The sequence below is a fragment of the Rhodnius prolixus genome, unplaced genomic scaffold (assembly GCF_049639745.1).
Source record: "Rhodnius prolixus isolate KJV_2025 unplaced genomic scaffold, Rpr scaffold_2, whole genome shotgun sequence".
NCBI lineage: Eukaryota > Metazoa > Arthropoda > Insecta > Hemiptera > Reduviidae > Rhodnius > Rhodnius prolixus.
The window spans coordinates 2,613,586-2,638,395 of record NW_027411592.1 but is presented as its reverse complement, the minus strand read 5'-3'; the positions used below and the strand labels follow the sequence as shown (position 1 = coordinate 2,638,395).

Sequence of the window (24,810 nt, the reverse complement as noted above, 5' to 3'; positions counted from 1 at the left end):
TTTTAAACGTTTATATCTCACTTCGTAATGTTCAGATTTTAATAATTTATTGACGGAATTGTAGAGAAAAGTTAGTTCTATCCGCCCCCAAAATGGCAATATTCCAGTGATAATAGCTAATGAAATATGGAAGGTTAAAATTTTCTTTGTTTTGATATGAGATGCAAATACAAACAAATTTCAAACATCTATATTATCTTCTTTTCTACTGGTCCGATTTTAAAGATTTCTTTACCGAATCGTAGAGAATAGAGAGCTCTATAAGTGATATGAATGGCAATGTTTTACTGATAATAATAGTTGAGATAATGAAGGTTAAAAATTGCTGGTTTTCCAAATACACTAAATTTTAAACGTTTATATCTCACTTCGTAATGTTCAGATTTTAATAAATTCTTGACGGAATTGTAGAGAAATATTTTGTTAATAAAGTGGTATAAATCGCAATGTTCTAGCGATAATAGTTTATGAGATATGGAAGGTTAAATTTTGTAGGGTTTGCATTTGCTTTAAATTTCAAACCTTTTTATCTCTCTCCTATTGTTCATATTTTATTGATTTTTTTTTCTATTTTAAAAGAATAGTAACAAAATTTAGGTGTTTTAGTAAAATGCATGTAGTTGTAATTTGCATAATTACTTTTGTGGCGTTAGACTGTTAGAACTGACCGACTAATAGAAATACTTATGTACTAATACGCCAATAGATACATTCGCACAAAATAAGTCGGTATTAAAAATCTTATTGGCTGTTAGGAGTCCTTACAGTTGGCTGTAGTCGAAAGTTCTGGGAGTGATTTGAGAGTTCGTAATGTGGCCAGTTACAAAATAGATTGACAAATCATTTTCTATTTAGTCAGCTGTGCATTTATCTGTCCTTCATGCTAAAGTAGTAATTATGACCAGGCGATGGTGCTATTTAAATATTGTGTCTCATCAGATGGTTTTAGACCCAAGACGTTACTCACTATCCGGTATTGTAATTTTTTTTTTATTTTTTTTTACGGTGGTGATGCTCTTTCTCTTTTTCACCCATCCATTTAAGAAATTGGAAAGAGGATGTCTTAAAATTGGGAAGATTTTTGCCTTTAAGACGGAAGAAGGAAGGAAACCGCTTTTTAAGGTCGCTAAATCTTGGGAAATCTATCACTAAATCTTGGGAAAACTGGTCGCAAATTCAAGTCCTACGAAGTTAATTCCATCAAGGTATAGCCTGTCTGGTTGGACTTTCTGATAAGTATATTGTTTGCTCGCGCGAGTTTCTCTTGACTGATCCCCGGGGGGCAGTTTCCTGAAAGAACCTGATCCATTTTTAGATGTACTAATTGGTCGTAGCCATGAAGAATGATAAGACTCTAGGTCAGGTAACATCTAGGTAGTACCCATGCACTGCAAGATCAAGGTACTATTATAGCCTTACTAGGCTTTCTTCTTTCTACTATGGCGATTTGTTATGCTCCCAATAATCTTGATGATCGCACTGCGAAGTCATTGACATCACAATGATTTTTGTTGCAGCTGAAGGAAATGCGGCTGCCGTAAGTTAGAATCTTGATACTTCCTGTTAGAAAAAGTCGTGAGGGTGATTTACAAATAAATAAATAAATAAATAATAATAATTTTAATCAAAAATAGCTGTGTCAAGTTCATGGGCTCTCCTATAAATAGAAATATTTAAACAGGATGTGATTGCGTGATAAGTAGTTTATTTTTATTTTCTACTTCCTTTTTGTAGAGATATCTATAGATATATAGACGCGAGCTCAGAGATGATGATAGCGCCGCTGCTGGGGAGTACAATGACGTTGAATTGTCCAGATTGTTTTTTTTAAAAGCTTCTGGTTACTGCAGATTGTCCAGGATGTGGTGTAATTGTTCCACTAATATTATTATTCTTCTTCTAAGTGATAAAAGGCAGGAAAATCTCGCCAACTGGGGAAAGTGCTAACAACTTGCAAGGAAATTTAATTGACAAGTTTTCTTGTTACAGAGTTCTTTTTAAAGGAAAATGCAAAATTTTCCTCATGCATTGGAGTTGTATAGGTGGTTTTTTTTTTTTAGAAAATCGTGAAAATAGTTGAAGAAAATTGCTATCTATCGTTTTCACTGATGGGAATTTTCATCGGCTACTTCCGGTCAGGTTTTCATTGGGGCACGCAGAGCAAAATTGGTGGAACTCCTTTCCGCTTTTAGTGGGAATTTTCATCGGCTACTTCCGGTCAGGTTTTCATTGGGGCACGCAGAGCAAAATTGGTGGAACTCCTTTCCGCTTTTTGAGCTACAGACAATTAAAAATTAGGTTTTCCGATGATCTGAAAACTAGTACTTCCGGTGGAAACTTAGTATTGGACGGTTTTTCTTTTTTTTTCCTGTTGGACGCCTAAAGTGGCTTAAATATTTTCACGTACATTGCGCAAATAGTGGAGAAAAACAGAAGTTAGAACCGGCTCATTAGATCTCTCCCCGTCGTTGATGATGATGATACGGCCAGCTCAGTCCGGCGGCCTCATATTATGTAAAAATAACTCTCTATAAATATGTATATATAGTCTGTGTGAAATATGTAGAAGGCAATGGTTGGTGGCAAGTGTATATTCTTTAGGGTGGTGAGGTTGGCCAGCATGTTCGTTGGTTTTTTATTGGTCATTTTTAACCCGCGCTCTCATCTTTCATATTACCGCGCGCGTGCGCACTTTGCTATATTGATTCCGCTGGCGTAACCTACGTACGTACGTATGCACATATGTGCACTTCGGTACATATTACTCAGACTGACTATATCTGTTTGTTTATTTTTCTTTTAGAGTAGTTGCCCAATTTTTTTAAGATTGTGCATCCCATCCGCTCTTTTCTTATGAGTTCTTTTTTGTTAAATTATTCGTACCCAATCCAATGTAAGGTTATTCCTCATTTCCGGTTGTTGTTTTTTTTTCTTAAGAAATTACTGAAAGCATTGCAAATCAAATTAAGAGGTGCATTTAGTGAGAAAAAAAATAAATATTTATATGCAGGGTGTTCATCATTTTAAGACGGCTCAACTGCATTTTTCATGCTTAAACGGTTAATCTGAGCAAAAAAAATGGTAGAGGAACAATTTGTTGCCCGTCACCCTCTAGTTTCAGAATATGAGCTGTTATTTTTGAAAGTGGTATAAGTCCAATTTTTAAAAAAAATGAGTTAATGGTAATTTCAGTAAGATATAGACACATTCTTTCCATATTTATAGTCATACTTTCAATGGAGTACGATTTTTTTTATAAAGTCAACAAAAGAATTTTGACTATAAAATGTTATCACAAAAATATTCTTTTTGAAAGTGGATTAAGTCCATTTCTAATAATTATAATTAAAACGAGAACTTTCTTATTGCAATTATTTTTGATTATTGCTACTTCAGTGTACGCTGCTCGATGCTAACTGTAAAAGAAAAATAAGTTTAAAATATCTTTTTTTTTTTCTTTAAAGGTCTTAACGAAGTAATTTTCATTTTTATATTTTTAATATAACTGAAATTAAAAAAAAAATAAACTTGGTTATTTGTGTATTTAAATGTCTTCATTTTAATTATTACTTTTTACCTAAAACCCCATTTCAGTAAAGCTATAATGTCTATAAAAATATGGACTTAAATTTACTCCTGTTTTTATTTCTTGTAATATGTTATTTTTGAAAGTGGTATAAGTCCATTTGGAGCTAAAGAAATCGTTTTTTTATTTAAGAATTGTAATAATTATTATTTCATAATATTTAAAAGGTGTATAGTGTTAATAAGATCACTTGAATAGATTAAGGTTTACGAATATTTTTAAATGTTAATTCAAATACAAAACCTTAAATATCTCGATACATGGAAAAATGGACTTATACCACTTTCAAAAATAACAGCTCATATGTGAGTTGATTCTTTAGATTGCTGCCCGCATACGCGGCTGACGCGCGACCAAAAGTAAAGGGTTCCGCAGTTGACCCACATTTTCATATACACCATTTTAAAGAGTATAAAAAGTTATGAAAGAAACCGGAAACAGCAATTCGATATCTTCAAAATTAAAGGTGCTAGGCTATTTCAAAATCTGGTATTTATTAATCATATTTCAATTTTTCTACTTGTTATCAAAGAGAAAGAAGAGCACGCGACAGGTTATTTTTATGTATTTTTTCATCACCTTTCTACTAAAAATATTGCCAAAGCTAGTATTTTTCTTAATATCGGGAAATAAGTAAGATTTTCCTAAGAAAAATCAAATGTTAAGAGCTTTAGAAGTTCTCAAGCATACACAAAATGGCTAAAAAAATAATTTTACATCCATTACAAACTAGAAGGTTTAATAATTATTTGGTAATTTTGGGAGAGTTGCGTTTAATTACCCCCCCCCCCAAAAAAATTGGAAACCTCCTGCCACATATTTAACTGATCAATAATCTTTCATGTAAAGGATCAAACTTATTCCTTAATTTATCAAATAATGTTACACTTTACGCAACTTGTGAAGCATGTACTGTGCCTCGCAAGCCAGGTTAGCCTGGAGGTTGTCAACTGCTCTCTGTATCTTAAAATGAACACCCTGTTATTTCCGGTTATTTGGTAAGTTTGCTATGTTCGTAGTACTTCCGGTGGCGTAGACCTGCACATCCCCCCAGTACATAATGCTATAACTTTTATTTGGTAAAGGGGGCTTCAGTCTAAAGTTCCGTCTTAATGCCAACCTGCCGTTCTACTAACCTAATAAAGTTAGGAATAATTCATGTCTTTAAAATTACGAACAAAATTTTGAATAAAATGTAAAATATTTTGTAATCTTGAGAATTGTTACAGATATGAGGAAGTCCTTGAATTTAATTTTTTTTTTTTTGTTCAATAATAAATGATAGAAGACTAATTTAATACCTAAAAATAAGAAATGAGGTCACACAATGTAGTAAAATAAAATTTGCTGCATAATTATTCTTAAATATAAGTAGTTCGCCATTTTCTTTTTAGTGATAACGTTATCACTAAAACAAAAGGAATGTCTGTGTGTGTGTGAATAATTATCTTGTACATAACCTTGGCAATATTTACATGTCTTAAGTCCGCGTGTATAATTTATGTACTACTTTGGTGCATGCAATGACATGTTACCCCTTGGTTAGACTTCAATACATACATATTTGTATTGATGGAAAGCATAACTGAAATAAGAGCGTAGGCTAGACTTCAATACATACATATCTGTATTGATGGAAAGCATAACTGAAATAAGAGCGTAGGCTAGACTTCAATACATACATATCTGTATTGATGGAAAGCATAACTGAAATAAGAGCGTAGGCTAGACTTCAATACATACATATCTGTATTGATGGAAAGCATAACTGAAATAAGAGCGTAGGCTAGACTTCAATACATACATATCTGTATTGATGGAAAGCATAACTGAAATAAGAGCGTAGGCTAGACTTCAATACATACATATCTGTATTGATGGAAAGCATAACTGAAATAAGAGCGTAGGCTAGGCTTCAATACATACATATCTGTATTGATGGAAAGCATAACTGAAATAAGAGCGTAGGCTCTGTACACATTTGAAGTAGATAATCCAGTGTTACTCCATCTAGTTGTAGTGGCCGAATTTAATGGAAATTAATTGTAGGTATTTTTGAGGTAGACATTTTTTTTTTTTAAATAAAAAAAGAAGGAAGTTATTCTATTAACATTGAAGGATTTTTAACATGGTGGGGGCGTTACATTTTTGTGAATGAAGGATAGTCTCCCCTCTCTTCTTCCTCATGGAATAGGTCCTTCTTCCTGGCCTCTTCTCCTACGTTGGTAAAGAGGAAGTATTGTGTTCTTGGCGAATTTCTTGCTTTAGCAGGACTCTGCAATACGAACCAAAAAGTTCTTTGTGGAAAACTCGCACGACTTTCTGTTTTAAACCGGAAGGAAATTAAAGTTCAACCTTTCCGCTTAACAGATTTCCTTAAACTTGCGAGTTTTATTTTCGTATAAATGTTGGGAACTTACTAAGGTGGGCAACTTTATGTTGCAAGCTTAAAATCCTTTTCATCCTTTCACGTGAAAAGATCTTTTCAGAAAACCGCGGGGAAAAATGTAAAAACTTTTCAGGAAAATGAGGTACTTTAATTCAAGTGTTTTTTTTTCTTAAAAAGTTGTTGATATCTACAGCTCTATACAACTACTTTCAAACTGTTCAGAACTGGAGGTATTGATAAGAGAAGATGCTGCGTCTTTCACAGAGGTTTCCTCTGACTTTCCTCCTGGCTTAGGACTGCACAACAGGAGGTAATGAGTCTGCCCTTCCAGCAGCAGCCCCTTCTGTGGTACAGTTAGCTTCTTAGGATTAGAGAGCCCATTTCTCTTTCTTGACAGATTGGTGACGGTAGGATCCTTAATCAGGACTTGTGGACGATGAAAGAGTTTAGCTGTATTCGCTTGAGGTTATTGTTCGATCAGTCAGAAAAAAGTGAGAGTAGCCTTCTAAAGCGAACTTTAAGAGTTAATTTTAGTTTAATATTCGGTTCTACAAACTGAATAATATTAAAAAAATTAAATATGTACAATATCAAAATTCCAAATTTGAATGAATTGGAAGTATAAAAGAAAGCTTAAGAATTTCAACATTCCAGATTTTCTTGATTGGAGATAGATGGCGTGCCACCGATACAGGTTACCTGTGGGTATCTACTCCATCTGGAAACATTCTACAATTACAGTGCTAACAACATAACTCACTAATTAAATAATTTAACCTAGTATTCCTTATCTGAACTAATTTACTTTTTCTTTTTTTTAAATTTTTTTTAGTTACTACAATTAAAAAATAAACATAAAATTATTTACAAAAATAAAATCCATTAGGGAGAAACATTTTATGTGATAGCACAGCATAAATGCGAACTACAGTCCCAGATAGAGAGCGCTGTGTGTGGTTTATTTACATTCTAAATACTCAGCATAATACAATCAGCTGTATTTGATGACGAAATGGTTTCATATGGTCACGTAGTTATTTTGTTTATTTTTTATTTTATTTTTTTATTGCGTTGCAAAAACCCAATTTATATCGTAGACGATTTCGTCAGCGATTTTTTTTGTTTTCCATTCCACCATTCGTCCATTTTGGTGTATTAGTTTTTTCGTTCTTGTTGCTGATTATCAGAAAGTATTAAGGTCAATCAAATGTAAGATATCGATTTTTCACAGGATATTTAGTAATATTAGCGCCTATTTTTTTTTTTTTAAGCGGGACTTAACGTCCAACTACCGGGTTTCACAGACTTACCTGTTTTGATTTTGTACGTATGACTATCTGTCCTTGGTCCATACACACATACACTTAAAGGATGATCGCAGTTAAATCATCAAATTTGAAATTACCTTTAAGAAGTCGCAAGTGAAACTTGTAGAAAATGTAGTTAGAATAGATCTATCGGGAAGTGTAGAATCGATTTTGCCGTTGTATTTGTTTTTCTTCCCAAACGGTTCCAGCGATTTTCCGGCGAAATTAGATAGAAATTACAGCTGCATCTGCTGTAATGGCTTAGATCTATAACAGAAAGTAAGATATTGGCTAAGAAACTGAGATGATCTTAATTTAGAAACTGTAGGTGTGAGGGCAGATCTAAGTGGCGTGTGCGATTCCTAACTGCAAGGTAACTTCCATTACGACCACACTACTACGTACTCTCTCCGTACTAACTACGTAAATAGAGCAACACCCAGCATTCCATTCTCTTATCGAGACAGTGTTACTTACGTTCGATTGATTGATTGATTTATTTTCTCTCTCTTAAGACTGGCTAGAAAGCGGAAGTGTGGCGGATCTAGTTTTTGAAATTGAGCATTTACCGGAAATGCGTATTTGCAGCCAGAAACTATTACGATCACTCACACGACTTAAACTTATTATTATACTTGTTAAAAGTTGGATTCTACGTTAGGAACAATTTATAGAAGGGCTTAGGACTGAACTGACCCAACCCTAGCTAATTTTACTTAGCTGTTTGATAGGGCAAATCTCGAACTTTTAGTATCAATTAAAAGTTCTTCTGATGAACGCCTCTGAATATCGGATTTATCGTGCTGAAAGTTTTGATAATCAGAACATGTTGTTGAGTTGCGGTATCTTACTGTAGATGAACTTATTATAAAGTTCTAATTTAGCAAAGAATAAAAAAAAATTATTGTTCAATTTCTTGACAAAATTACTGGAAATGATCTGTTTTTGGAAATGAAATTCTAGCTTCCTTAAAAGAGATTACGATTAGCTCTTTGCCAAGTAGTGCCACATCGTTTTGGTGTGTGAAAGACGCAGATTATGTTGCAGTATCTGTTAAATTTAAGTTTTCAATTCAAGTTCCCATTAAATAATATAAGCACTAATATTTCAGTAAGTACTACATTTATTGTTCCACCTGACTTTATGTCTCATTTATTCAGGAGAGCTTACCGTCAAACTAGCCGACTAGCTAACATAATTATAAATAACTCATATTAACTATTAAATAAAATCCAAGTCCTCTAGACCAAGAATCGAACCCACTAACCAGCAATACATCTTAACATTGCGGGTCTAGTCTCTTAACCGCTCGGCTACTGAGGCGCCTACCGTACTTTAATATAGTTATAAAATACTAATAAAGCTAATATTTTCTTATTTTTAAAAAAAATACATTTTGGCTAGACTCAGCCTTGGAGCTAAAGAGGAAGCTACGTCACTGGTTAGAACCTTGAGGTTTAGTGAGTGTTTTTCACACCGGACTTTTTTCTTTTTTTTTTATCTTTTAACGAATTTGTTGTTGCCATATTGGAGGAATAAATAAATGGCGGAAATATACACCTACTACCTGGGAACATTGAGCAGAGCGTTTTATGCTATAACGGACAGTGCTTGCTATTTATATCAAGCCGGCTGTGGCATGTGTACTCCGTAGCCGTCTCCTCCGCTCCTGGCGGGTGCTGACAGAACTAAGTAAACACAATGCTAGTTTTGCTAGGGCGAGTTCCCGAAGGATTTTTTTTTTTTTGTATATTCTGTTATGGTTATAGTGTACTTGACGGTGTGATGGATCGTACAATATTGGTGGAGCTTGGATCCAAACCTGGTATATGTACTCGATTGTTTAGCTAGCTAGGAGTAATATGATCTTCCAAACCAGTAAAAATATCTTCCAAGGACAGTCTAAACGAAAAAAATTTAAATTTAGTACAAAAAAAAAATTGTACAGTTATGCATCAGGGTCTACGAGGTAGTCCCTTAACGTCAGAGACTTCCTGGTGCAAAAGTTTATGTACTTCCGCTAGGTTATCTCGTCTTAATTTATTCCCTCGGCCATCTCCAGGAGAGGTGCGAGAGCTCCCGCTTATAGAGCCAGAATCAGCCGGTTTCTATCCCTTACCTAGGTCTTCTTCCTCCTCCGCAATCCGTTTCCCTATCTCCTGCACTGCCTCTTTTCCATCTTCCTCTCAATCAATTCTCTTGTCTTCTTACAGGAGAGAAGTGCGCGTTCCCTCGTGTTAGGTTCTGAAGCTCCACCCGCGACAAAGGCCTTATCTTAAGGGGGCTTCAAATTGTCACAGAAAATTAGAAAACAGGCGGATGTAAAATCAATTGATCCGGAAATAGTGACGGAATCCAAATATTAATACTTAATCTGAATTCAGTGCAAAAGAAAAATGTAGTAAAAAAGTATCCTTCTTTATCTGATGGAATACTGCCTTCATAATCTTAAAATGGCAAAACAAATCGGATACACTAGCTTGTACATGGTTCACGTAACCTACCCTACTTACTAACTGTATTACTTCCGTTTTTTTTTTTTACTTGTCTCACATTTGCACACCTGATTTTATTTTTTGTTATCTTCCTGAAAGATGTTTACTCAACATAATTGTAAACAACAAGAAGGTTACGAGTTGTTGTGGATGGTTTAAGTTGGGTAAGCGATTATCCACTATAGATATGTTATACGTTACTACGCAAGCGCGCGTTATATAGCGTTCATATTGTTATACATATTTAACAGTGAAAGTGTTAATATACTTCTTTTTTCATATGCTGTACGTCATTGAAGGTAGATTTAAATAATAATACATTTTAAAAAAACAAAACAGCGCAAGCGCAATGAGAAATGTGGCGCAATCTACATGTTACGTATGATGTTGCTGTCAGCTACATAAGATCGCTAATAAAATGACGAATGGCGGAAGTGAATTGACTACGTCATAGTAATAGTTTTCTGAGCATTCTGATAACTATCTTCTAATCTTTCCGCTAAATGGCCTGTACACTAGTCTTAGTTTTACATGCAAACTGTCACTACACGTTGTGTTCGTTGCCTTTCTACGTCATTGTCCTCTCTCTCACTCTCTCTCTCTCTCTCTCACTCTCTCTCTCTCTCATTGCGTCGTCATCAACCCAATACCCGTTATGTGCATTTTGGAAGATTTCGACGTTTTCGACTATTACGACTAGTTTACTAACCAAATTTTCGTATAAAAAGACTGGTATGTGACTCTAAGCTTTATACGGTGAACTGTGGTCACCAGTATATTGTCCAAATAAAAACTAAGAAAACTAACGTAATTAAATAAGATTACGCGAGCATCTAACCACCAAATTTTCAGTCTATCAAGACCTGGTTAAAAAAAGGGATGATCCCACTGTGAACGATATCAGAGGGATGTTTATACAGATCCAATAGTGGAAATGTGCTTCAAACTTCGGCCATCCACATGATTATATAATACTTCCTCGAGAGTATCCTGAACCTTCAACAAGACGGCCCAATTGGAGAAATAAATCGATCTAAGTTCAATCAGTTGCAGGAACTTTAATCGATTAATGACCGTGATTACCATCCATTTTATGATTAAAAATTTAAAGTTTAAAGTATAAGTCTGATTAATGCCAATTTTGTTTTCAATCAACAATAATAAAATAATAATGTAAATTAGAGAGGGTTTTTCACTAATACCTGCTATGTACGAATAACTGACCATTTATATAATCTGCTATGAGCACAAATTACTCTAATTTGGTAATAATAAATAAATTATTGAATTTGAATATAGGCACCACGGTAGCCGAGCGGTTAAGAGACTAGACCCGCAATGCTAAGATGTATTGCTGGTTAGTGGGTTCGATTCCCGGTCTAGAGGCCTTGGATTTTATTTAATGGTTAATAAAAAGAAATTTACCAGTAATGTATGTTTGCTAGTCGACTCCGTTCACGGCATCTATTTGGTAGTTGGACGTTAAGAACCGCCTGAAAAAATAGGCAATTACTTTACTTTACATTTGAATACGTAAAAATCAAATAAAATAACGTATAAACACGTATAACTTTAATTTAAATTAGTTTTCTTTCAAAAAAATCTTATTCATATAAGATATTGGTTACACAACGACGATTTGTATTGTATCATTGAAATTTTTCTTTTCTATTTCCTGTCTGTAAGATGATTATCGGACAAGCATCATCGCGATGTTTTTCGATCGATATATTTCTCTTGGTGATTTCCTTTTTTCTTAATTTCACGGCCATATTTCCTCTTCGTGAATAATTTCAAGAAAAGAAAGTTTTATGTGTGAGTGACTATACAGCATCAGTTAGTACACACGTGGTCTGCGTGTGTGTTTTATAACCAAGTCTCCATAAACAAGCTTTTGTTCTTCTTGATGGGAAAATAAATTTAATTAGTACAAAGAGAGAGCAGTGAAAGTGTGACGCAAGTGGTGGTGCTGCAAGTTCTTCTCTCTCTAGTTGACGTAGTGTGGCGATGTTCTTCTTCGTCTTGAAAGGCTAGGAAGGTGTCTTTTATAGAGATGGTACATACATCTTGATGAGAGGGTTAGGAAACCAGGGAAGTCTTTGAAACGGAAACTTTGAAAAAAGGAAAACCGTTGGTGGCGCCGTTGAAACAAACATGGACTCCGTAAAATGACACTTCCGGTGGCGCCCGATTTTCAACCCACCTTTGAATGGTACCACAAGTGGAGTCGTAATTTCAACTATCTGCGATTATTAGTTTTCGAATAACGGTACCGGTGAACAGAGACTGACGTACATATCCTCCTCTTTTTTTTTTTTTTTTTTTTTTTGAAGAAACCACCTTCTTTTCTTTCTGAACTCAGGGAATCTCAAAACCGGATATCCTCTATGTGTGAACTCAAAAATAATCTGCGCGATTTACTATTAAGAAACTTTATAATGTATTCGTGAAAGTATTTAATAAAAACAATAGAAGAAAATGATCTCACTTTGGTAGTAATTACGTTACGATCACTTCCGGCGACATTGAATAAAACTATAGTTTTCTAAGTATTTTGCACTTTCTCCTTAGGATGCCATAATATTGGTAATTGAATGTGTTTTGTGAATTCAAAAAAAAGGATACGGAAACCATTATATCAAGACCCTGCGAAGTTAATATGTACTGTGGTAGTGGCTTCGATTCCCGGTCTTAGGCCTTCAATTTTTATTTAATGATTAATCAAAGAAATTTGTCAGTAAAGTATGTTTGCTAGCCCGCCTCCGTCCACGACACCTAATTGGTAGTTGGACTTTAAGCCCTGCCTGAAAAAGTAGGCGATTACTTTACTTTAAATTTTTAACCTTTATGTCAGAGGTCGATTTGAGCCAGGGGTTCGATTTGGGGTTGAAGGAAAAACAATTTCGAACCCAATATAGCGGAACCTTGCAAAGAAACACCTGGCACACACCCATCTCATTAATTAAGAAGCAATACTGTGCAGTTACTTCACTTATTATTTAATAAATATTAAGGTATTTCAATTTCAACATTAAGATATTTTTCCCTTTCATTAACGGACCTTACTAAAACTCGTTTCTTAAAATTTCATTCCTTTACAGCAGCTCAACCTAATCCCTTAATTGAACGCTTATCTTCCACCACATTACCAGGTAATCCTCTAAGGAGATTGAAGAGAAGATGGCCCCCGCGATCTACTCTCCTCATAAGAACAGTATAGTGCATGTGTTCACGTTAATGGCATGTCGCCACTGGGTGCCTTCACCAATCTTCATTCAAGACCATTATATTACGAGTACATCGCATTTACTTGTTGCAACAGCCGTTGCAGTCGAAAATTTCAATAAAAGATTTAAAAAAAAAAGAAGATATTTTTCATAAATGTTTAAAAATCATAAAATAAATGTACAAACACAGTACTACCTAATAGATAGTTTTATTTTAATTAACTGAAAATTACTTTTATGGAGGGGAGTCGATGGAGATTTCTGTAAAATTATATTTGGGTGGGGGTCCATGATCAAAAAAAAAGGTTTGGCGACCCCCTGCTTTATATTGTTTTTTAGACGGCCACCGGAAGTGCCCACAATTTTGAAGTTATAGAATTTTCGTTTTTATAAAAAAATTTGTCAAAGATTTGATGCAACGATATATTCACTTTAAAAAGGTAGATTTTACCTATCTGGAAAGCAATGGCATTCATTGCAGTAACTCTGTAAGAAAAAGTGCATTGAACTGAAAAAATGGGGCGTTACGTAGAAGAGAGAGAGAAAAAAAATGCATTTTCTGGAACTTGTTAAAACATTGTATTCATTGTAGCACCTCATGGGGTGGTATATTAGTAAATTGTTCAGAAGGCGTACTTTATAAGCCACACCCGGAAAAAAAAAATCATTTTCCTGAGAAATTAATATCGTGATGGTGCTAAAAATCCCGGAAAAGTGATAACTCGGCTCCCACTGGGTGTGAATAATGGGTCCACCAAAAGAAGGAACACTGTTTACGTCATTTCCGCCGATATCTCTCTCTCTCTACCCCCACCCCACTATAGCTTGTATTTATTTAATGTCTGAGCCAAACTAGGCTGCTCAGCCCAGTTTGTTATCGTCCGGTCCATTCTTCTGAGTTATTGTTATTAACAACGGATTAGTCGTTGTTAGGTAATATAAAATTAGTATACCACGTAACCACGGCATATTTTGTTTTATTAATAATATCTTTTTTTTTTTTAAGTATACAAAGGACTTTTGCATAACAATGCACTTATTAGTGGGTGGGGACGTTGTTCTTTTTTAATATGCACGCAATCACTTGCAAGATACCGTTACGTTAAAAACGATTGGTCAGCCATTTTTATAGTATGACGTTTGCTTCCGTTGTCAGTTTTGATTTTCTGATCAGAATTCACGTCAGTAAAGCAAGTTTACCCCCCCCCCCCCGCCAACAGTGGCAAAGCAAAGTGTGCCACGTGAAATTCACGAATTGAAATACGATCTTCTATAGTTTATATTCATTCAAAAGTTCTGAACAAACGACAATGGTCTTCTTTTTTTTAAAAAAAATAATTTAAAACTCGCAAAAAGCTGCGGTGATTATCGCCCGGATTTACTCCGGAAAGTGAAAATCGCTAAAATCTACTCTTATATAGGGTTACTTCCGGTTACTTTCTCTGAATTCCAGCAGTTCATTTAATTCTCTTTTATAATTTATAAGAAAGGATCTCTGAAGGCCTTAGGGTTGCTGCTTAATCCCTCTCGCCACCACTGGACAGAAACAGGCGAAGGAGTTCATTAGAGAGGCTATTCGCCAAGGCTGACTGCAAAAATTAATCCGTCAAGGCCCGCGTGGGGTTATAGGGATAATTGTAGGCTTATTAACTGCTAGCCACTGCAGGCTCAGAAAACGCATGCATCGCATGGGCCTGGCAGATGGCTCTAGCCTTTGTAGGTTCTGCCAGGAGGACTTTACCCAGGAGTCGCTCTCCCAGAATTAAGAGTCCGATTAAAAGGACAGGTCTGGAGGGTGAGCTTTAAAGTGAGGGGAGCCACAATAGATCCAAAGTAGGTAGTAGTGGTCTTGAGGCCTTGAGGCCGCCCTAATCTAATCTATTCTATTCTATAATTCCATAGTCGAAAGCATTATACTGTAGTGCGATAGTGAAACATGGACTGCAGGAAGTCAAGAGAGAGAGAAGGAAATTTTGGGCAACCGAGATGGATTTTTTTGGAGAAGGTCCGCTCAGAAAATCCTGTTTAGCAAGAGTTAAAAAATTCGGAGATAAGAAAGATTAAGAGGAAGTAGATGAAGGACATCCTCCCTTAGAATTACGGAGGAAAAAGGTTGGAGTGGCTGGGACATGTTTCCCAGGATGGAAGAGCAAAGGATGCTCTAGACGCGGATCATAGAATGGAACCCAGAGAGAAGAAGGCAGGCCGAAGCTCTGTTATGGCTGAAGTGGCTTGGGAGGATCTGGCTGGATATGGCGTCTCGATAGAAGATGCAAAAAATATTTTGGGAGGAGAAAAATAAAAAAATTAAATGAGTTTGGGCGAGGGAATCCTCACTGTCAGGAAGAAAAACCTTTATATTTTATTTATTAATTTATGAGGAGCATAAATTATGCTGAAACAGCATCCTTGTAGGAAAGCCGACCCTATCACTCTGCCGGAAGTGGTGGTACTACACTTTGTCGAATATTCAAAAAAGGCTGTTTTCTAAAAAGCCACTTTTTCTGAAGCCAGGAGTCATTTCCGGGTAAAAACTCGATACCGAGTACCTAACTAGATCGCAGTATCTTTATAACCCAATAATACCAATGGTTAGATGACGTAAAAAAAAAAAAGAAAAAAAAAGTTAAATACAGCGGAACTCATATTTTGGGTGAGGCCGTTTCAATTTCCGGGAAATGAACACGACAGTTGTAAAAAGTGTAGTTTCTTCCACGCAAGTTTTTATAAAAAAAAAAAAACTAAGTAGCCAAAAATTTTGGATTTAAATATTAATACCGTGTTTTAATAATATAACTATGTGTGTTGCCTAGGTGACGCACAAGGTGAGCGGTGAGGTGATGGTGCTGAAGATGAACCTGTTACCCAGCAATCGGCCCAACATGCTCAAGGAAGTGCAACTCATGAAACAGCTGTCTCATCCCAATATCTTGTCGTAAGTATCCACTTCATTTAGATCACATTTCCGGTGGCGGGGGGAGTCCCCCCCAAAATCACTCTCTCTCTCTCTCTCTCTCTCTCTCTGTGTGTGTGTGTGTGTGTGTGTGTATTAATGCAAAATATTGATGAACCCCGCCCACTTTTGGGTACTACTAGATTATGTTTGCGCTTATGATTATGTTTGGGGGTTATCGCAACTTATTTTGTAATATTAAGGGTGCGTTCCACTAAGCGCTCACAACGGTCAAAATATACATTCAGCCGTTCTACATGACGACCACAAGTCGTAGAGGGTCGTGGTGAAAACGTCACTAATGACGTCATTATTTTCACTCACGCGAAGCTCACAACGCCCACCCAACTTAAGGTGCCGGGGTCGAAGTGGGCGTTCAGAAATTTGGCGCCGTATTTTAAAAGCAAAGATGGCGACCAAAAAAATTATCTCAGGTAAATGAAAGTATTATCTCAAGTAAATCATTGAATTTGTTTCTCGAAAGTCTAAAAAAAGGTAATAAAATGAAAAATTACTTATCCCTTTACATACTAAATCACTGAATAACGACCGATTACACTTTGATAGTTAATAATACGTGGCTTAAATTTTCGCTTTTCACTATTGCGATTTTGTAAAATTGCATTCCACTTTTCATCGGAACTAGATGAAGAACTGTCTAAAGAATTATTACGTTGCATTAATAAACATCCTACTGTTGCCACAAAAGACATATTAATTTTATTTAAACGTAAATTGTACATATACTTCACAAAAATGTAATGTAAAAATTGTTATTATTTTATTTTTTTTTTTATGATTTAGGGCGCATCAACATCTTAGGTTATTGGCGCCCGGAGCTTTTTTCAGTGCACTGCCGGCCTCCGGACAGTGTTCTCTCGTTACAGACAACACTGTACATCACTGGACAGTGAGCTGTAAGAAGCTCCTAGGAAGAGAAAATCTAAGGGTCAGCTGCTGGATTCGAACCCGGGACCTCCGCGTGGGAGTCCAGTATGCTAACCCCATAGCTAATCCCTTCCCTAGAATTATAGTTATATTTTTTATATAAGTTAACTTTACCAATAATTAATAAAGTTTATTTTTAACTGCTTATAAAGGTTTTTTTTTTTTTAAAAAAAAAAAAAAACAACCTCTTCAAGCTTCTGGATTTATTTTCGAGGCCGCCATTTGTAATGTTTACATAAACGGTTAAATCGCCCCCATAATCCATTCCACTTGGGTTTTCGATTGTAACGTTCGCAAGCAAGTGGAACGAGCGTGGTCGGTGTGAGCGCTTAGTGGAACGCACCCTAAGCGAAATGGCAGCTCTAGCCCTTAATTGAGGTGCAAGGGGCTAGCACGTGTATATTGGTGATTTGATGACGTCATAAATGCTTCCCCTCTCTGTTTTTACTAGATAAGTATTACGATCGTTTCAGATTTGTTTTTTATTATTGAGCCCGTTTTGATCTTCTCCTCAAAGAATGGATAAAGTGGTTTACAGAGAATTTGTAAGCACGTGTGTCAACACGCGAGCTCAAAAAAATTAAAAAATCTCAGGTAACTTAAATTTAGGTACCATAAGACCACCCAACAAGGTGGTCCAAACTTTGAAATGGTTGTTCTGAAGAGGAGGAGTGCGCGGGTAGGCTATCCCCACCCCTTAAAGTCACGTTTTTCACGTGAGTGAATATTTAATGTGCTCTTATAAATACCAAGTTTTAAGAAAATGGATAAATTACATATCTTGAAAATTTTATTAGAAGAAAAATCCTCATAAAATAAGGTTTGGAAGTGAACTTTATTGTATAATTTATATTTTTATAAATATGACATATGATGGCAGTGGATAATTAATCAAATCAAAATGTCAGCTGGTTTAGTTTACTACAGCTGACCTAAATATGTATTTGTCCGTTCTATTTGCCTGTGGCGCTTCCATCTATTATTTGACTAATGTCCACTTTACTTGACTAGCAAGACAAATTTATTCTTAATTTAGTGACCGTTCATATTAATGGTCGTCATTATTGGATAGTTTGCTGACCACGTAATAAGATGTTTATTAATTTAGAATTTGAAATGATTTTCGTCAAAAAATTAAAAATGAAAATAATCCGCTAGTAATGTGGTATTTATTCTCTCTTTGCCTATTTGTCTGTCGTGTCAGTTAGATTTAGTGTTCCAGTTGGTTTCCACAAAATCCAGAATAGCTCTGGTAAAATTCGTCTTCTGTAAGTCAGTCAAGAGCGATTTCGGCAATGGAATTTTAAAATGGTGATCTCCAGGTGTAGGAAACGACATATCTCAAGAAACACTCGTATGAAGCGTTCGTACGATTTATTATCTCACCCCAGCTATGCTTGTCCGATTTGTTTTTTCACCCCAATTTAACGTAAAATTGTTGTCTCTTCCCACCAACTTTGGGTCCTTTGTAATCAAACAGCCAATTGAATACTGTTTCGGTTTCTTGGTCCCCTGGTCACCCCGGGATTCCGGGGTAACGAACTTGTTGAAATAGCAAAGGAAGGAATTACGTTGATAACAATGACTCGCTCAGCCTATTATCCCTGTATCCTATCGACGTTGTTAGAACAGAGATGTGGAGCAGTTGGATTTTGAAGGAACATCAGAAACGGTGGAGATCCCGAGCTGAAACTGCCGCCAGGCTAAAGAAATTCTTGGCCTGTCAAAAACGGCTATAGTTGGTTTTAGCAGGTCCCCCGGATCCGGCCAGTTGGTTCAGGTTGGTTGAGTGGACATGCGAATTTAGCGTACCATCTTTTTTCAAATGCGGCCTTACCCACAGTCTCGCCAATCTGCTCTGTGAGGTGAGTCCCCAATGAGACTGTGCGTCACTTTGTAGGAGGTGTGTCCCCGTTTATTCTGAAAAATAGATTACCCGTGTCTTCGGGAGGTTAAATGTTTTCCTACCGCGGAGATTGTGGCATTTGGTAATCTTAACCAGAACTTTCTACGTTTATTCAGTGCACTGGGCGATTGAGTCGCCATACTCCCTAGTGTCCTGTTACTACTTTATTAGTTTATTTTATTGGCATCTGGCAACCTTTAGCCGGATTTTGTTGTTCTTGAAGCCCCGGTATCTCTCATGCGGGCGGGGAACAATGGGCATTTTGGATTGCCTTGCGTTCCTTCCCCTTTTTGGTGGAGCCGCCCGTCTAGAACAATCTACAATCGCCAAGGAGGTGAAAACACTCGCCGGAAACAAAGTGCGTGCGGCCTACCCTGAAGCACTTTAGATAGAGATAGTAGACCGGGGTAATTTTGGGTAAAACATGTTTCCAAAATATTTGGAAGTTAAAACTTCTCATGTTCCTTTTGTTAGTTTGGTATTTCCGTTTCTCTACTAAGGTTATTTGGTGGAAGGACACGATATCCTTCAAATGTAGAAGTGTGCTGAATATAAAATGCTTTGCTTTAAATTGAATCATTTTCCCAAGAAAAGTTTGTTTATTCTTTTGTGGAATCCTGAAGGACAACTTTAAAAAGTCATCATCATTTTTGTAAACATCCTCGTTTTTTTTTATAAAAATGATTAAATTATGAAAAATCTTGTTCAGTTTGTTTGATCTGTTCTATTGAATAGGATTTTGGATACTTCCGGTTTTAAGTGTTACGATCGCTAAAAGTTATTTTGATACCATTTTTGGTACCTAATCGAAATATAAAGTTTGGGCTTCCCGCTGTTTTTAGTTTTTAAGTTGCTTCATTCACACAAACCTACCTCGAAAGCGTATTAATTTCAGAAAAACACTTCTTCTTTTTTAAAGACTTTCTACGTGTATTTTCCAGTGAAAAATTCAAATATGGAAAATTGGTCATGATCACGTTACTTCCTTTTTATTAGGTATAAGAGAAAGTAAAAGTTATTTTAACATATTACAAAAATAAATAAATAAAATTTGTAGGCGCCACTGTTGACTTGATAGATATTATAAATAATGTTTTTGTATTCGGGTCAAGTGCACACATAACTCCCCTGGTGGTGGTGGTGCCCTTATAGGTTAGATAACCTTGTTGTATCATACTGTTTGTGTTACCTTCTCTACTGTTCATTATGTTTTTTTTTAGTTATTTATCGTAAGCCTTCACATTTATTTAAAATTTACATTAGCACTTATTAACATATGTTTTTTTTAGTTTAAGGTTCTCTTTACTGGTTTTCAGCTAACATCCATCTGGGAATTGTGTTTTAACTTTGCAATTTATATTACAAAGTTTTAAAAAAAAACGGGTTTTTGTTTACTTTTACAGCGTCAATGCTGAAATAAACAGGATATAATATCTAAATACGTCGACTGCGAAGTGTTGAACTTGTACTTCCCTCTCATTCTGTATAACAGGAAGTTGGCGCGCGTCAAATTTTGCTTAATTGAATTTCCACCGGAAATTGACATGTTGTGTGTTCCCCGCCCCACTGTCTGTGGAAAGTGATTTTAGCTAAATTTATTTCCCAAAATTAAGTACAACTTTTTTTTTTATTGTATTTTTCATTGATTCGGGTGTTTTAAAGCGGAAGTGGTAAGATTGTGCACAGGTTACTGTGGAAATTGGGTCAAACGTTTACACGTTTTGTGTTCCATGTGTGTGGTCCCCCACTAGATGTACCTGCAAAATATCAACAGATCCAAAGATGATGAAGGTTTTTTGCGGTTAAAAAACTACATCTACCAGAAATACCACATTACTTCTTGTTTCATCTCTCTCTAATATTGTATTTGCGTCATACACAGCTGCAATGTTTACTTTTGAGATTGCACAAGTCTTTGGAAGCAAAAAGGAAACAAAGCAAGTTTAAACGCGCTTCGTTATTGCGTTCATTTCAGCCAAAACGCTTAAATTTTGTATGGGTTTCCGAGAGGAGTTGTGACGTCAGCGGGCTTATCCGTTAAGCTCCTTTTGTGGTGAGTACTGGATAAGCTTTAAAAGCACCACCAACACTGCATTGCTGTCTCGTTCAAGTTTTTATTACTGGCTCTTAAATATTCTCCCGAGAAAGAATTACGACTTTATCAAATTTTAGACGTAGATTAACGTTTCGAGGATGCTTGGAATAAAATAAGGAGGTTCCGGTATCTACACTCTCATGACAATCTCTTGCTATTATTCTCAAGGTAAAAGTAAAGTAATCGCCTATTTTTTCAGGCGGGATTTAGGTCCAACTACCAAATTAGGTGCCGTGGGCGGAGGCCACTAGCAAACATACTTTACTATAAATTTCTTTCTTTAACCATTAAATAAAATCCAAGGCCTAAGACCGGGGAATCGAACCTAGTACCACAATACATATTAGCTTTACAAGTCTCGCCTCTAACCGCTCGGTGGTTCTAATTTCCAATTTTTCCTCAAACTCCGGAAATTGGAGTCATACGTAGTTCTTACCAACATTATGCAGTTTGTTACCGTACATTATGCTGAAAACTGATCTTACGGCAAAGTCTATCCCAATCCTTAAAGCTTGAAGTCTGATGATTTTTATCCTAATGATGTTACTGAAAATGCTTGAAAGTAAAACGCTGGTATAAAAAATTCAAATCGAGAATCTGGCGATTAACATTCACTATTTTCGGACAAAATCAATAAACTCTTAATTCTTGTCCATTAGCGTTTTTAAGGCCTCACAGTTTAAGGCGATCGAGAACACAAATGTTCGTGATGGAACATGTTGGAGTTTTGTTACTTATCAAGGAGAGGACTTTGAATGTCACAATTTGCATAGTCTAAGGTCTCCTCCTGCTTTGGAGTTAATTTGACAGAGAGCCAAAGTCGGAAGGGGAGGGGGATAGGCCCGGAAGAGGAGGAGGGATCTGCCAATGCTTGGTTCTGATTGGTCGATACCCATACTTTGTGTGGGCGGACAGTACATAGTGTCATATTGGCGGATGACCCTAGTGTGTTGGGCATTTCTAGTGATTTGTTCCTCTACAATATGGGGGGGTGTAGTTTGCAATGCAGTGCCGTACAGTAGCCTTGATTTGTCTGCAACATTTTCCCAATCAATATTGCATTCTTTGTCCCATTTAGACGAAGCATAACATGATGCCTCTGCCCGCAGTGAGTGTGGGGACAATCGATAAACTGCTCTTTCGAAATCGAACAAATCTCTTTCGGGCTCTCCTCGAAACAACCAGTATCTTGCCTAAGCACAAATTTGTTCTAGTATAGAGGATCTTTTGTTGAACTCTTAACCGGAGAACTTTGGGATTTAGATTGCTTTAGTTATAGTCCAGAGAACTAAATCAAAATATACTGTAGTTTCTGCCTTGATTTTTTTTAGGTTTTTAAACATTTTGTAAACATTCACATTTATACAGACTTTTTTTTTAAATTTATTTGAATGACGTCCCAGACGACGGTGCTCGTAAATTAATGGTAAGATCTTTCACGAGCGAGTTAAAAGCTGAAAAGAGAAGAGTGATATCTTGATGGTGAGTAGAGTTGGTGACGTTGTAAAGCAACCTGAGCTTTCTGATGACAGGTTTGTTATTTTCTGAACAATTTGAAACTGCATGAGCAGTGACGGCGAACCTATGACCCGCGCAAGCATGACCCACAATTGCTAGGCAACCATTTGTTTAGTTTACGCGGGTTGATTTAGATTTTCTAATTGTGTGGATAATTTATATTCTATCTGTATTTTTTTTCAATCACGCATTGACACAAAAGCAATTTAAATGCTATCTATTGCAGTAAATTGAAATATTTGGTATTTGGCAACCCTGTAGAGGGTGTAAGAGAAGGGCTGACCGTTAGGGGTAGCTAGAAGGTTGCAGGTAGTAGAGACATTCCTCAGTTTAGTTGAGTTTAGTTTTGTCACTCTTTACGAATGTTATGCTTATGAATGTTATGCCTTATGAATTAAGAGAATAAACAATATTTATGTTAATTTGTGTTTATTCAAACCGTTAAGAGTATTAAGTATATTATTATGTTTTATGTGTTTTAGTTTTGTGTTATCTCCCATTTTTATTTCATATTTTACACTATAACCTTTAGTTTGATCATTACAGTTCTAAAACGCAAATGACGACAAATGCTTTTTTAGTATTTGAAATAAAGCAAAAAGTGTTTACAAAATATCAAATAAAATGTATAATTTTGTTTGTTAAAAAAATCAACAACCCCAAAGCTAATAACCATATTTAGATTTTTCTTCAGATAAAACACACTTTTGTAAGGTTTTGTTCAGGTTATGTTTGTAAAAAAAGAGACTTCCATAGCACTTGTTTCGTCTCCGTTTTACCCAGTTAAGCCAACTGAATTTTAAAGATGTTTAGGTTTTGAAAATATTCAGTTTAAAATTTTGTTAACTTAACTCTTGTGCAAATGGGCGTTAGTGTGACCCAAGAGCTAGTACTATAAAAAAAAAAATGAACAAAATTTGACCCACGTCTCAAAAAGGTTCGCCATCCCTGTGTAGAGCAAGGCCCGGAAGTCCAATATTGGTTTGACAGGCTACTGTTTCGAACCTAGAAGAGATTTCAAAACAGATATATCTGGTGAAAACTTAGTTTTCGAAAATCTGATTTGATTGCAATACTTTCCTTACCACCTGGGAGTGACATAGAGATGACTCCATCCAACGCACGACCTGGGGAGGAGCCCCAGTAGGTTGGTGACTGACTATTTTCCAGCACCTTAATCTAGACATCCACCAGGAGAGAACAAGTGTATCTGGCAACACCTTTCCTCTAAAAGTTAAGAGTGAATATATCAGAAGGAAAGACTGAGAGAGAGCGCCGAAGAACTCCTTCACACTAATTCACACGGACCCACATGTGCGCGCGCGTACGCCGGAAGTCTGGGAAATTTTCTTCGTTAATTAATTACCTAAAAAAAAAAGTTAGAATAGATTACTTTCACTGTTGAATGCTTGCAAGGGGAAAACCATTTTTACTTTCTTGTGAATGATTATCTGCGTAGTTTTCCACTTACTGTAGCGCGCCATATGTACTTCTTTCCAGTGCTTTACTAACAAATTATTAACATAACTTAATACAGAAGAGTACTCGAGTCATTTACATGTAAAATGTAAAAGTATTTACATATGTTTATAGTATTTTATGTATAGAGAAAGGAGAGGAGAGCGATTTTCCAATTGTCATGACAGAGATACTTCGCGTTGAAAGTCTAGGTAAAAGAAAAACCAGAATTTGAAAGGTTACAGTGAGAGGAAGGTCGTGTGAGTAGTTACTCCAGATCTATTTTCATCATTAAAGAGAATGGAAATTGATATTAAATCCTATTAATAATTACTGTTTGATTGTTACTCACCGCATTATTATTTATTTAGTTTATTTATTTCTATTAGTCAATATTGATCAGTTTGAGACTTGAGTAATGGATATATAAATAGAATTTGTGGCATACAATGACAGATGCGGTCATCAGAAAACCATTCCAACTTAAGTGGCAGAGGTTACCTCACAGCGTGTTGTTTTTTCCCCTCCTTCTAGATGAATAATGAATTCTTTATAATATATTCACGATATAGTATCTGTCTGATGGACTGTTACTTGCGGAAATTACGAGGCCTGTAAATTAAGTAATGAGACTGATTTTTTTTTTTAATTTTATTAAAAAAAAAATTACAATTCTATAATGTCACCTTCCAAATAACTTCCTTCTGAAGCCACACAGCGCTGAAGACGTTTCTTCCACTACTTATAGCAGTGCTCGAACTCCGATACTGGAATAGCCTTCAGCTGGTCTCGGTTACAGCCGTTTGAATGTATTTCTACTGTCCCAAAATGAGTTCCCTTGAGGCGATAATGCTCCTTGTCACACAGCAAATTTCAATAAACCAGAGTTTTTGGCCAGTAAAAAAATATTCCTGTGGCTCCACAGCCT

At 36.0% G+C, this 24,810-nt stretch overlaps 1 protein-coding gene and 1 long non-coding RNA gene across 5 annotated transcripts in view; one reads left to right on the top strand and one right to left on the bottom strand.

Moving 5' to 3' along the window:
- cdi (serine/threonine kinase) overlaps positions 1 to 24,810 on the top strand; it is a 90,434-nt gene that overhangs the window by 41,765 nt on the left and 23,859 nt on the right. The window contains exon 2 of one of the 2 annotated variants that reach the window (XM_074120437.1): positions 15,818 to 15,939. The exons of the other annotated variant lie outside the window; for it this stretch is intronic. Coding sequence (XP_073976538.1) covers positions 15,818 to 15,939 — 122 coding nt within the window. The remainder of the gene's footprint in view (positions 1 to 15,817; positions 15,940 to 24,810) is intronic. 2 annotated transcript variants of the gene reach the window in all.
- Positions 1 to 24,810, bottom strand: part of LOC141450236 (uncharacterized) — a 52,352-nt gene that overhangs the window by 26,628 nt on the left and 914 nt on the right. Inside the window, exons 3-5 of one of the 3 annotated variants that reach the window (XR_012455983.1) lie at positions 24,384 to 24,494; positions 7,381 to 7,549; positions 6,087 to 6,490 (exon numbers count right to left, since the gene is read on the bottom strand). This is a non-coding gene — a long non-coding RNA (uncharacterized lncRNA). Of the gene's footprint in view, positions 1 to 6,086; positions 6,491 to 7,380; positions 7,550 to 24,234; positions 24,495 to 24,810 lie in introns of those variants that run through there. The other 2 variants (XR_012455982.1, XR_012455984.1) reach the window with 2 other exon arrangements.